This window comes from Molossus molossus, unplaced genomic scaffold, assembly GCF_014108415.1.
Source record: "Molossus molossus isolate mMolMol1 unplaced genomic scaffold, mMolMol1.p scaffold_m16_p_2, whole genome shotgun sequence".
NCBI lineage: Eukaryota > Metazoa > Chordata > Mammalia > Chiroptera > Molossidae > Molossus > Molossus molossus.
Genome location: NW_023425355.1, coordinates 18782804 through 18796800, shown reverse-complemented (window position 1 = coordinate 18796800; position 13997 = coordinate 18782804). Strand labels below are relative to the sequence as shown.

The following is a 13997-nucleotide window of genomic DNA, read 5'->3' as shown; positions in this document are numbered from 1 at the left end:
TGATATACTTAAAAATCTCAAGGGCTGTGTGAGGATTCAGAGTCTTGATCATATCACAGCTGGCCATTTGATGTCCAACCTTACTCAAGACACTGAACCTCTGTGTTCAAATTCCTTTGTTGTGAAGAAGAGAACAAAGGAAGGAAGAACAAACTACAAGTCAAGAGTTTCTACTCAAATCATTCCATCATTCAATGTCCTTGTTAAAAAAAGTATGTCTGGCCTTGAAAAGGAATATAAATTTGGATGAAAACTTTAAGGATATCAGGGATACATATATGAATGGAAATAACTGTACCTTCACAATTACATTTGATCATTGTAATCAAATGTTCAAATCGGTGATCAAATTGAAGTTCTCTCTCATTGATGTTTCTCTCTCCCTCTCTCTCCCTCTCTCGGTGTGAAAGCAAAAGTAGACGTAATATTTTCGTGTCACAAATTCAAAAGCCTCCAAGGGCCAAGCAAAAGTCATAAATATATGAAGATTCCCAAGTACAAGAACATACATGATACAGAGTCTATGATCAATAGGAGAATACATATTCCCAATAGCTTTCACATTCAATTTCTTTTTTTTCCCCTAAATGTTGCTTGTCCGTGGCTACCTTTGGCTACTTTGGGGCACTAGGTCATAAGATTGTGACCTCTAAACCCTAATAGATGACTTTCTATTATTAATGGCATTAACGTATCTTTTTTTTTTCACTTGGGTAGTCATGTTGTTTCTACAAGTCAGTAAACTGTCTTATCAATGGTCAGTTTTTTCTTCATTTTATTTGATGCGATCAACTGCATTTAACCCAGGGGACCACTCCCTCCTTTGATAGCTTTAATTACCTGGCTCCCCAGACACAACATACTCAAGTTTTCCTCTTATCTTTGGATCCACGTCTCATTCTCCTTGAGTAGTTTCCTCTTTCTTCTTACATCTCCAAAAGTTGGAGTACTCTAAGGTTTCTTCCCTTCTGTATGTACTATCTACTCATTCATTCCTTTGGTGATATCCAGTCTTACATCTTTAAATAACAACAATATGGCTCAGCTGGTATGGCTCAGTGGTTGAGCACTGACCCATGCACCAAGAGGTCGCTGGTTCAATTCCCAGTCAGGGCACATGCCCAGGTTGTGGGCCCGATCCCCAGTGGGGGGCATGCAGGAGGTGGCCAATTGATGTTCTCTCTCATTGATGCTTCTTTCTCTCTCTCCCTCTCCCTTCTTCTCTCTCTAAAAAAAAAAAAAAAAAAAAAATCAATAAAGAAAAAATAAATAAGTAAATATCAACAATATGCTGTCAAACACCAAATTGATATTTCCAGCCCAGACCTCTCTCCCGAACTCCAGATCACTCCCTCTACCCAACTGCCTGCTTCACATCTCACATAAGTGTCTAATAGACACCTAACCGTAAGTTGCTTCAAATGGACTTCTTCCACAAATATGCCCCAATTTCATTCTTTCCAATCTCAGTTAATACTGTCTCTGTTATTTCAGTTACTAAAGCCAAAAATCTTGATGTCATCTTGACATTTATTTTTCTCACACCTTGTATTTTATTTTATCAGGGAATCATTCTAGTTTTACTTGAAATAAATATACAATCTGACTTACTTTTCACCACCATCTGTGTTTCCATTCTGTTCCAAGCTACTTGTGTCTCCTGGAGATCACTGCAAAGGTCTCCACTGGCCTCATCACCCCATTTACTCTATTCTCAACACAGTGGCCAAAGTGATCTCTTTCAATCCAAGGAAAATGTTTTCACTCCTGAGTGAAAGCTTGCTATGACTCCCTGTTTTACTCTGAGTTAAACCACTGTCTTCACAGTAGCTTCTTGCAAGACCCTTCAAGATTTCTCAGCTGCTGCCATCAACATCCCCTCCCCCTCTGTCCTCTCCTAACATTCCTCCTTATTTCAAGCTGCTTTAGACACACTGGCCTCTTTACAACTCCAGAAACATACTTGTCATATTTTCATGTAAGAACATAATTATTTCCTCTAGGCACAAAATTCTTCCCTTAGATATTCCTTAGAAAACGCCCTCACCACATTCAGTATTTGCTCAAATATATCTTCTCAATGAATGAAATCTTGACCACCTGCAAAACTACTACCACCCTAAATGCTGGCCTCCCTAGTCCCATTCACATTGCTCCAAAAGAATATTACTTTCTAATAGTTTATGCAATTCGGTAATTTGATTAGCTTTTAATATGTTCTTTCCCTTTGCTAGATTGAAAATTCTATGAGGACAGGCATTTTCATTGTTGTTATTTTCATTAACATATCATTTCAAGCATCTTAGAAGAATGTCTGGAACACCAACACTCAACACATATTTGTTGTATTTTATGAAATTATCAGAAAATAATTTTATCGGTATTTTAATTCAATTTTAAGTGTCTTGATATTAGCCTGGCTGGTGTGGCTCAGTGGTTGAGCATTAACCCAAGCACCAAGTGGTCACCAGTTCGATTCCTAATCATGTCCAGATTGTGGGCCCAATCACTAGTGAGGAGCATGCAGGAGGTGGCCAATCGATGTTCTCTCTCATTGAGTTTTCTTTCTCTCCTTCTCCCTTCCTCTCTCTGTAAAAGCAGTAAAGAAAAAAAAATTGTTTAAGTGTCTTGATATTATTTATTTATTTAATCCTCACCTGAGCATATTTTCCCATTTTTCTTCAGATGGAGTGGGAGGGAAGGAGAGAGAGAGAGAAACATCGATGTCAGAGAGACACCTCAATTGCTTGCCTCCCACACAACCCCAACTAGGGCCAGGGACCGAACCACAACCAAGGTATGTGCCCTTGACCAGAATCGAACCCGAGACTCATTTGTCTTGGTCCGATGCTCTAACCACTGAGTCAAACCTGTTAGAGCCATGTTACTTCTTTTCAAGGTATATGTAGATAACAGGTGGTCTATGGCTGATAAAATATATAGAAAAAATATATACTAGAAACAGTAAAATAAGTTTTCTTCCAATTTCCCTTGAACGATCAATGCTTAAAGTTAAATAGACCAGCTACTTGAAGAAATGGCAAGGGTTTATCTGACAGCTTTTGTTCACAGTCAAAATTCTGCCATCCAGTTTTTAGAACAGGCAAAAAATATGTCACAGCCCTGGCCAGTTTGGCTCAGCGGTTGAGCGTCAGCCTGCGGATCAGAAAGTCCCGGGTTTGGTTCCCTCTAGGGGCATGTACCACAAAAAAAGGAAAAAAGAAAAAAAAAAAATATGTCACATAAGAGGCTAATGCATGAAGTCTAAAAGACAAATTGTTCACTAAAGATGAGGTAATGGTTTTCCAGAAGAAACATTTGTATTATCATTAGAGGTAAAGTTCTCGTGATCACAGGGCTGCTTATATCAGAAATTCAGCCACCTTTACATCAGTGGATAATTTGTCTCCCAGACTGGATTCATTGTCTATGTAACTGACAAACTCCCTGGTTTAGAGCTTATTTACATGCTGAAAACTGAGTAACATGTTCGTACAGATAGAAACGTTTATAAAACCACTGTCAACAACAGAAGTCAGTGTCCTTTCCAATCTTGCTAAAACACTGAGTAAGCTTAATTGAATTGTTTTGTTTCATCAAAGTATGCAAAGTTGTTCAGTTTCTTTTCTTTTGTATTAATCGTAACCTCAGGCTCTCACAAATGAATTTGCTGCTCCCTTTGAAGAAAAAGATCAAGAAAATTCCCCAAGTGCAAAATCAAAAAGGAAAGAAAGCTTCCTTTGCTTACTTGAACTATATATCTTGTCTTACTCTTGCTTTAATGTTTTTTTAAATAATGAAAGTGAGTACAGAACAAGTAGTTAGGCTTTTGTCTCCCTTACCCATTCTTCTACAGAAACAACTTTATGATGATTTCAATGTTTTTTTCAATGATGATAATACTAAGTAGCCTTTACAGGACACTGCAATTTATAATGCCTCACACCTACACTTGCATTGAGATTTAACAATTCATTCAAAATTGGAAAGTAACTGACACTCTTTGGAAGTTAAAGGGGCCAAACACTTTTGGGTGCGTTCACCAACCATATCACATCATTTTATTCTCAACGAACTTGGTAGTTTTACATCTCGGTGTTTAGTTGCAGAAACCGAGTCAAGGGAAATCAGGTAAATCACATAGGATCATGCAAGAAATGAGAAAGAAGTAGGATTCATACCCTCATAAATTCTTTGCTGTGTAGTCTGCAAGGTATTCTCAGTGACAAAGTTAGGCACCTACTATTTTGTTAAAGTTAGGTACCTACTATTTTGTTAAAGTTAGGTACCTACTATTTTGTTAAAGTTAGGTACCTACTATTTTGTTTTTCTCTGATCTGAAGGTATTTATTTTGCATCATGCTTTATGGTACTTGATGTTTTTTTAAACAGCAGAATAATCGAAACTGTCTTTATTACATGCCTTCTAGGTCCTGCACTATGAACTTTACCTTACAGCTAATTTTCACTAAAACCATGCAAGGTAAGTCTGATTAAACCTATTTTATGGATGAAGAAACAGAGCCTCAGTGAGGTTTAAAAAATTACCGCATTAAGAACTGGGTGAATCAGGAATCTAGGCCAGTCTCTGTCCATCAGACCAAACTGCCAAACAAAATTACTGTCCTTTGAACATCCTTACTACCTGGACGCTTAGAGAATTCGAAGCAACATGTCTTGAATTTTCAAATGCGACGCTATGTTTTGAAACAATCACAATTACTTTATACTAAGAAGACATTATTTTCCAAGAAATGCACATAAAATGAACAAAGTCTTGTTTGGATACTAATTTTATGGTGCAAATTGGTGCAGGAAAAGCTGCTTTGACATGTGGATATATTTGTAAATGTTGCCCTTGGACTTGCAAAGTATTTTTCTCTGGAGTCAATAAAATGCAAATATAATTAAGCTGCTCTTTCAGAAGTGACCACTTTTTAACCAACTATTTTTATACCAACTGCATTCCTTTGGGTAATGATGGGAGATCTGGTATTATGCAAATATGCTGTATAGTGTTTTAATTAAAAGATGTATCACTGAATACTTAAACATTCTGTGTCTGCCAGAACCTATAATCATTATGCAAATGAAAGGGAGCCGGGAAAGAAAATACAGATTTCTTTTCTGTTTCTGTTTCAATTAGATTGTGAAAGTTTATTGCTGAAACTTCAGATTTCATATTATCTAACAGATAGAGAAAGTACAGGCATGTCCTTTTTTAGTTCTAAGTTGCACTGAAACCCACCAATTTAATTATTACAGTTTAATAATTTCATGTTATACATCTATGTTGTATCTGAATCCACAGAGAACTATTGAACTAGGCCATCCATTTTTAGATTATAACAATATAGTGTCATAAATCACAAAGTTTTGTTGTAATATTTCAATGTAGCATGATAAACTAGATCCTTCCAAATTCATCCGTTCTTCTGGAGTTGAAAGTAATACTTAACACACACACAGACACACATTTTTCAGGTAATCAGGGCATTTGATAACAACATACAATGGTAGTTGTTTACACATCACTGAAACATATTAAAGTCCTATGAGACTAGGAAAAATTAAGCTAAGACTACAAAAGAGGAGACTTTTGAGAGAAATTAAAAAGTACTGTTTTTATAAAAAGAACTCTGGCCTAGAAACATGAGGTTGGTGCTGTACACAAACTAGCTGTGAGACCTTGGGCAACAACTCTTTACAACACTCTTGATTTGTTTGTGACAGTTGCTGTAACTGTTAAATGGGTAAAAAACAATAGGTGTGGCCCTGGCCAGTGTAGCTGAATTGGTTCGGCTTTGTCCCGTGCACCGAAAGGTTGTTGGTTCCATTCCCGGCCAGGGCCAATCGATGTTTCTCTCTCTTTCCTTCTCCCTTCCTCTCTCTCTAAAAATCAATAAAATATCTTATATAAAAAAACCAGATGTGGTAGTACTTATTATACACAAATACTATATATTAAACACTATACATACAAACCTAGGATACTTATATTGTTATTTTATTTTTATAATGCAGATAGATTGAATATAAATACCTAACTGTGTGAAACCATTGGAAAACTATTAACATGGCACAGAAGAGCATTTAAAGAAAGGTGAACTCCCTATCTGAAATCTACTGTCCAGAAATCATCACTGCTAACAAGTTTTTCTCTCACCAGGTTTTGAAAAATAGATGCTAAAGTTTTCTATTAGAATGAAGAGTCAATTTTCAAAAATTAGCTCATATTTAAAGGCTTGCTTTTTCAATCCACTGCATAATTCTAAATTTTTATTAACTTTGCAGTTAAATGTAAAAAATAAAGAAATAAAACAGGTAGCTTGTAGTCAAAAGACCTTGTTCAGGCCCTGGCATTGTACCTTCTCAGCTGGATTTCTGGGTAAAAAGTTAAAACTCTTTGAATATAAATTTCCTCCTCACTAAAATAATAATAATAATGATAATAATGATATTTCCTTTCAGAATTGTTAAGGAAATAAGAACATGAAAATGCTCTTTAAACTAGGAAGTGAAATACTAAGTTGTTATTGTTAGCATAGTTTTTAGAAAGGTTACATATTGATCTTTCCACATAGGGACCATGGAATAAAGGTCCCTGACTTAAATTCAAGGTGTCTACTCATGTCATAATTCTAAGGGGTTCTGCCTCTACTCTATTTTGTCAGCTCTCTGGGGATGTTAAAAACTGGCTATGAAACTTAGTTAATATTTATGCTTATCTCCTTTTCCCAAAGCTTTCTCACTCATCCAGCCTGTTTACACCCTTCCAACAAGCACACACAGGTAACTGAGAAAAGAGAGGAAGGAAACTAACACCAAAGACAGTTTTCTCCAACATCTCTCCCTTAAATTTAATTTCCCTTTACCCAGCAAACTGTTAAAAGCAATAGGAAAAAAATAGGAGAAAATCTTCAGATGAGAGACACATCTTCTTTATATTCTAGGAAATAATATTCTTTTTTTTTTTAACATAATTTTTTTTTCTTTATTGATTTTAGAGAGAGAGGAAGGGAGACGGAGAGAAAGATAGAAACATCAATGAGAGAGAACATCGATTGGCTGCCTCCTGCATGCCCCCCACTGGGGATCGGGGCCACAACCTGGGCATGTGTCCTGACCTGGAATCAAACTGGTGACCTCTTGGAGCATGGGTCAATGCCCAACCACTGAGCCACACTGGCTGGATGGAAATAATATTCTGAATAACTTAATTTAGCTCCCAAAACATCAAATATCCATGCATTCAACTCACAGAATGTCACTTCTTAAAGCAGAGAATCAAAATATCATTGTATAGACTTTCCTTGTCTTACAATTCAATGTGTTTAACTTCTGAGAGTGTAACTAACACTTACAGCTTAAAGAACTTTCTTAATTGAAGCAGGACTTTTTAAAAGAGATGTACTGTAAGGAAACAGGGAGGGGAGAATTCATATATTATAAAGTGAAATAAAGAAATTAGATTCCAGCCCGGCTGGTGTGGCTCCCTGGTTAAGCATCAACCCATGCATCCAGAGGTCACCGGTTCAATTCTCTGTCAGGGTACATGCCCAGGTTGTGGGCCTGATCCCCAGTGGGGGGCATGCAGCAGGTGGCCAGTCGATGTTTTTCTCTCATTGATATTTCTATCTCTCTCTCCCTCTCACTTCCTCTCCCTTTAAAATCAATAAAGAAAAAAAAATTATCTAAAAAATAGAAGAAATCAGATTCCATGAATTGTGGAACTTTGTGTTCTCTGTTAAGTCCCCTCATTGTCTGGTTCCTTGCTTACACAACTATAAATTAAATTGGACTCACAGATGTGTCTCAAGGTACTGCGCTAAATGCCTGCTGTCAACAACGTCAAAGCTAAGAATCACATATCTGGTATGCACGGACTCTTCATCCTATTTAAGTCATGGAAGCAGAGGGAAAAGAAAATGTCAAAAACTGAGTTTGCGAAGAGCCCATCAGCTTGCTTTAACATGTAAGAATGATAAATTAGGTTTGTATGAATGTACTGCATTTCTACTCTCATGCGTCCTCTAATGTAACTTAATCTTCCAAACAGAATAAAATGAAGAACAATCTTTCAGCCATTTTATTTTCACCTCTCATAACATATTCTCCTTTCCCATTCACTGTCCTTCATTTTCTCTTCCACTCTCATAACTCATTAAAATCGAGGATTAACATAACTGCATCCTTGATCATTCCCTCTGTTTGCAATAACTTCAAGTTCATCCTCTGTTTCTTTAAAGAGCTGAATGCACTTTCAAGTACTGAAAACAGTAGTGATACAATATTTCTCTTTTCATGCATCTTTAAAAATTCAAGATTACTTAAACTCAGTCTCTGTCATCTTTCTGGAAAAAAGAAAGAAAGAAAGAAAGAAAGAAAGAAAGAAAGAAAGGAAGGAAGGAAGGAAGGAAGGAAGGAAGGAAGGAAGGAAGGAAGGAAGGAAGGAAGGAAGGAAGGAAAGAAAGAAAGAAAGAAAGAAAGAAAGAAAGAAAGAAAGAAAGAAAGAAAGAAAGAAAGAAAGAAAGAAAGAAAGAAGTTTTAAATAAAAATGATATTGTTTAGCTGGCCAGTGTGGCTTAGTGGTTGAGTATCGACCCATGCACTAAGAGGTCGCCATTTCAATTCCCAATCAGGGCACATCCCCAGGTCTGTAAGAAAGAAACTCAGCCACCCACAGATGATAATTATTATTTGGCACCATTTTAAACCAAATGCAAGCAGTTTCCTTCAGCCTTGTGCTTATCTATTTTTTCTTGTTTTTAAGAGCTGCCTGCAGCTGCTGCTGATCCTAATAGTCTAAGCCTGTACCCTATTTACTTCAGGTCATCTCATATTGCATGTTGCTAGGCCACCGAGGCACAGATATGAGATGACATATGATCTAGGACAATCTGTCAGTTCCCTGAACAAAGCAGTGTACATCCAGCTGCTGGAGGTTGGTCTAGAAGAGGAAACCACACTTCAGCAGGAGAATTTTCAATTAGAAAAGATGATGTAAAAACATTACTTAAAATCAGTGAGAATAAAGTTCTAAGGTATAACCATCATGATTCTTTAAGTGGCCTTCATGCGGCTGTAGGAACTGAAGTTTCAAATAAAAATGATATTGTTCAGCTGACCAGTGTGGCTTAGTGGTTGAGTATCGACCCATGCACTAAGAGGTCGCCATTTCAATTCCCAGTCAGGGCACATGCCCAGGTTGTGGGCCCGATCCTCAGTGGGGGGCATGCAGGAGGCGGCCAATCGATGTTCTCTCTCATCAATGTTTCTATCTCTCTCTCCCTCTCCCTTCCTCTCTCTAAAGAAAAAAAAAAAAAAGGATATTGCTCACAAATGTAACATGGCCTGATCACATTAACACTCGACATGCAATTTTTTCTAGCTAAACATCTGGATAAAGCCTTGCAGTATAAGGAAAGAGTCTTGGACTAGACTTGATAACTTTATAGGCAACTTACTAATAAAAAAGTAACATTGTGAAAAATTTACATTTTTAACCAAAATTAGGTTGAACTTCTCTAAATTATTTCAGGGAGAAAAAAATTAAGTAAGCCTTATGAATTTTTTAAGATTGCCATGGATGCTATCAATAACATATTAATAAACGTATATTATCTGTTTACTTAGAACAGTATCACTGTGTACTTGAGGTTCACCTCACTAGCATTTCTATCTAATATATTTCATTATTAATATCAACACGTATGTCAAGATTGATAGCTACACTGTTTCCAACACCGTCAGATTTTCTATAATGCTTCCATTTCTGTATATAAAAAACAATCATGTATTTTTTTAAATATGTTTTTATTGATATTTTAGAGAGAGAGGAAGAGAAAGAGAGATGGAAACATTGATGTGAGAGAGAACATCAATCAGCTGCCTCCTGCATGCCCCTCACTGGGGATCGAGCCCACAACCTGGGCATGTGTTCTGACCGGGAATTGAACGAGGACCTCTCAGCCCATGGGACACTGCTCAATCTGCTGAGCCACACAGGCTGGGCAGAGAATTCATTTTACTTTAGTTAGAATATCCAGCCTGATACTTCTTCAAGATCCCTCAGCATATCCTCAGTACAGATTGTGATTAGATCCCTTACTGGTTGATATGTCCCCAAACAATGTTTCTCTTTTCCTTCCAACACAGTTATACAAACAATGCACCAAAAGTGCTGTTGTATTCAGTTTTTCCAAGTTGAAAAATGGTAACTTCTTTTCTGAAAAAAATGAGAAATCTTTAAACTGACCCAAGAAATGGAGTAAGTAGAAAAATATTGCTTGTTGCTGAACTTACATAGTTAACAAGTCATAACATGTATTTTTCAACTTACATCAAACATTACGTCCCAAAGTGAAACTCCTGTTACAATATTTACATTAAAAAAGAGTACTGATTAATAATTCATCCATGGGTAAACCAACTCTAATCTGAAACAAGTTTACCTAATTCCTCTATTATAGCTATTCTTTTTTGTTACAGATGTTTCTCCTTTTTCCCCCACTGACACCCTCCTCCTGATCCCTCCCCCCCACCCCCCGCAGCACTGTTGTCTATATCAAATGGTTACCCATACATGCATATAAGTTGTTTGGTTCATCTCATCCCTTCCCTCCCACCTCCCTCCTCTGAGGTTTGTCAGTCTGTTCCCTACATCCACGTTTCTGAGTCTATTTTGTTCATCAGCTTGTTTTGTTCATTATATTCCACAAATATGTGAGACCAATGTGATATTTGTCTTTTTCTGATTGGCTTCTTCTGCTTTATTATAGCTATTCTTAACGGCAAAAGTAATGGCATTAGAAAGTATATTCATTGCATCCATTGTTTGTTGCCGGGTATTCTGGAAAGTTTGCTACAAGATGAATTTCCATGAAGCATATTTTCTTATAGAAAGGAGTGACAGAACGGTAGAGAATGTTGTTGGGATACTTTGGGGAGTTTTGTTTTTGGCATCAGTTCTGATGACTAATAGCATTTCTAAGAAGTATGGAAGGATGAAGTATCAAGAGTTACAACACTCATGATGCTGCCATAGTAGCAGCCATACCAACGAGCAGGTCTAAGCTTTACTGCTACAACTTCCAATGCAACTTCAGCGGGCAAGGGCTCCTGAAAGAGCCACTGGAAACTTTCCTTCCCACACTGCTGGTGGGTAATCCCACATCTATAACAATGACATTCCAAAAACCATAGATGAGAATAATCGGATAATGGAATTTACTCCATGGCTTTCTTATTTCGATGAGAGAAAAAGTCATGTATACTGATTTACTGTGTATTATGTGATTGTTGGACTGGGGCAATTATGAAAACATATACCAACAGGTCAGAAGTCACAATAATGCCATTGAAAGTGATGTCTTGCTAAAAAATAAATTTTCAGCATTTGGGCCCAACCAATGTGGGTCAGTGGTTGAGCATCAATCCATGTACCGAAAGATCACTGGTTCGATTCCCAGTCAGGGCGCATGCCCAGATTGTGGGCCTGATCCCCAGTGGGGGGCATGAAGGCCAATTGACATTCTCTCTCATTGATGTTTCTATCTCTCTCCCTCTCCCTTCCTCTCTAAAAACAATAAGGAAGAAATTTCTTTTAAATTTTTTCGGCATTTGGGAGATTTGATGCACGAAGGGAAAAAAACATTCAACACCAATAACATTTATTTCAAATGGAAATTCAGTTCATACTATGAAGAAATTTAGTAACCCTCTAGGATTCTACTTTGGGTCCAAAAACAAAGCCTGCTTCTTTCTTCTTAATAATGATAATGCCAGTTAGTTCTAGATAGATTATAAATATTTAAATATTAGAATTGGGACTTTAAAATCACAGAGAAGAAGAGAAAGACTACTCTCCAAGCAGAAAATGAAGTGCACACAGATTCTGTTACTGTGAGGGGCACTGCTGTCCTGCTGTTTTCAATTGTTTCACATAATATTCTCTACTCAGCATTCCAGAGCATTGCCCTGCAAATCACACTTGCAGGTGTGCTGACTTTTCTTTCTTTCTTTCTTTCTTTCTTTCTTTCTTTCTTTCTTTCTTTCTTTCTTTCTTTCTTTCTTTCTTTCTTTCTTTCTTTCTTTCTTCTCCTCACCCAAGGACATTTTTTTTTTCCAGTTTTTTGTTCAGATAGAGTGCAAGGAAGAGAGAGAGAGAGAAACATCAATGTGAAAGAAACACACTGAGTGGTCGCCACCCGCACAACCCAACCAGGGCCGGGGACAAACTGCAACCGAGGTACATGCCCTTAGCGGGAACCGAACCCGGGTCTCTCTGGACTGCAGGCCGACGCTCTAACTGCTGAGCCAAACCAGCCAGGGCTTTTCTTCTTTTTTCAAAAAATTAAATTTACCGGGGTGAACATTGATTAATATCATATAGGTTTCAACTGTAAAATTCTATGATATGTAAAATTCTGTATACTGTATTGTGTCCACCACCCAAAATCAAATCACCTTCTGTCACCATGCATTTGACCTCTGTTACCCTTTGCTACTCCCCATCCCCTCCCTTCTGTTGATCACCATACTGTTGTTTGTGTATTGGAGTTTCAGCTTTATATACCATGTATGAGTGAAATCCTATACTTCTTAGCTTTTTCTCAGTGATTTATTTCTCTTAGCTTCATATTTTCACTGTCTATCCATGTTGTCACCAGCAAATGGCAGTATTTCATCTTTTGTTATGGCTGAGTAGTATTCCATTGTGTATATGTACCACATCTTTTTATCCAATGCTCTATTGCAGGACACATCTGTTGGTTGTTTCCATGTCCTGGCTACCATGAATAATGCTTCAATGAACACAGGGGTGCATATGTCTTGGCAAATATGTATTTTCTGGTAGATACCAGAAGAGCGATTCCTGAGTCATATGGTAACTCTTTTTTTTTTTTTTTCTTTATTGATGGTAGAGAGAGGAAGGGAGAAGGAAAGAGATAGAGACACTAATGAGAGAGAGCATCGATTGGCCGCCTCCTGCATGCCCGCCACTGGGGATCAGGCCCACAATCTGGGCATGTGCCCTGACCGGGAATCAAACTGGTGATCTCTTGGCGCATGGGTCGAGGCTCAACCACTGAGCCACAGCAGCTGGGCCATTCTTAATTGTTTGAGGAAACTCCATACTGTTTTCCCTAGTGGCCGTACCAGTTTATATTCCCACCAACTGTAAATGAGGGTTCCTTTTTCTCCACAACCTCTCCAATAACTCTTATAACCTGTTTTGTAGATAATAGCCATTCTAACAGATGTGAAGTGGTATCTCACTGTAGTTTGGATTTGCATTTCCCTAATAGCTAGTGAAGTTGAACATCCCTTCATATCTCTGTTGGCCATTTTTATGTCTTCTTGGGCGAGATCTGCTCAGGTTCTCTGCCCAGCAAGTATTCTCACACAGCATAGCACTTGTAATCATGCTGACTTTCAAATGGCTTTCACTCTAGTGGCAAGGGCTGTTTCACAGTCCAGGTACACTGGCATTTAACACAGTGCCCTGAGAGTAAAATAATAAACCATGATGACTAGTTACGATTTCTACCTGAAAAATGAAAATCCATTATTTACTGATGCTGAGGATGTACTCACAAATGCCTTAAGCAGAAAAGCTACAAAAACGTCTAGATCTCCTTTTGAAGAATTAATAAGGCTGCTCAGAGCAATTGTATCTACTTTATATCTCTGTGGGAGTGATTTCACAAGGCTCCTTTAATGTGCAATATTCCATTTTTCAACCTGTGAAAACCAGTTTTCGTTTTCAAAACCAAATTTGAACATGGGTAAAATGGATTGAAATTCCAGGCACTATTTTAAATGCTGGAGAGCAAAAAAAAACCTCAATAATCCCACAGAACTTCAGTCCTAATGGAGACAGCAAAATATTCTACCTCATGATGGTGTCTTTTAATATTTTATGTTTGGAAATATATTTTGAAAGTTTGAAATATATTTGGTTCTTGAAATATATTCCATGAGAATTTAACATA

General features: G+C 37.5%; 1 protein-coding gene across 3 annotated transcripts in view; it reads right to left on the bottom strand.

Moving 5' to 3' along the window:
* Window positions 1–13997, bottom strand: part of PCDH11X (protocadherin 11 X-linked) — a 770886-nt gene that overhangs the window by 571153 nt on the left and 185736 nt on the right. The window contains exon 5 of one of the 3 annotated variants that reach the window (XM_036270520.1): window positions 6404–6424. The exons of the other annotated variants lie outside the window; for them this stretch is intronic. Within the exon in view, the coding sequence (XP_036126413.1) occupies window positions 6404–6424 (21 nt within the window). The remainder of the gene's footprint in view (window positions 1–6403; window positions 6425–13997) is intronic. 3 annotated transcript variants of the gene reach the window in all.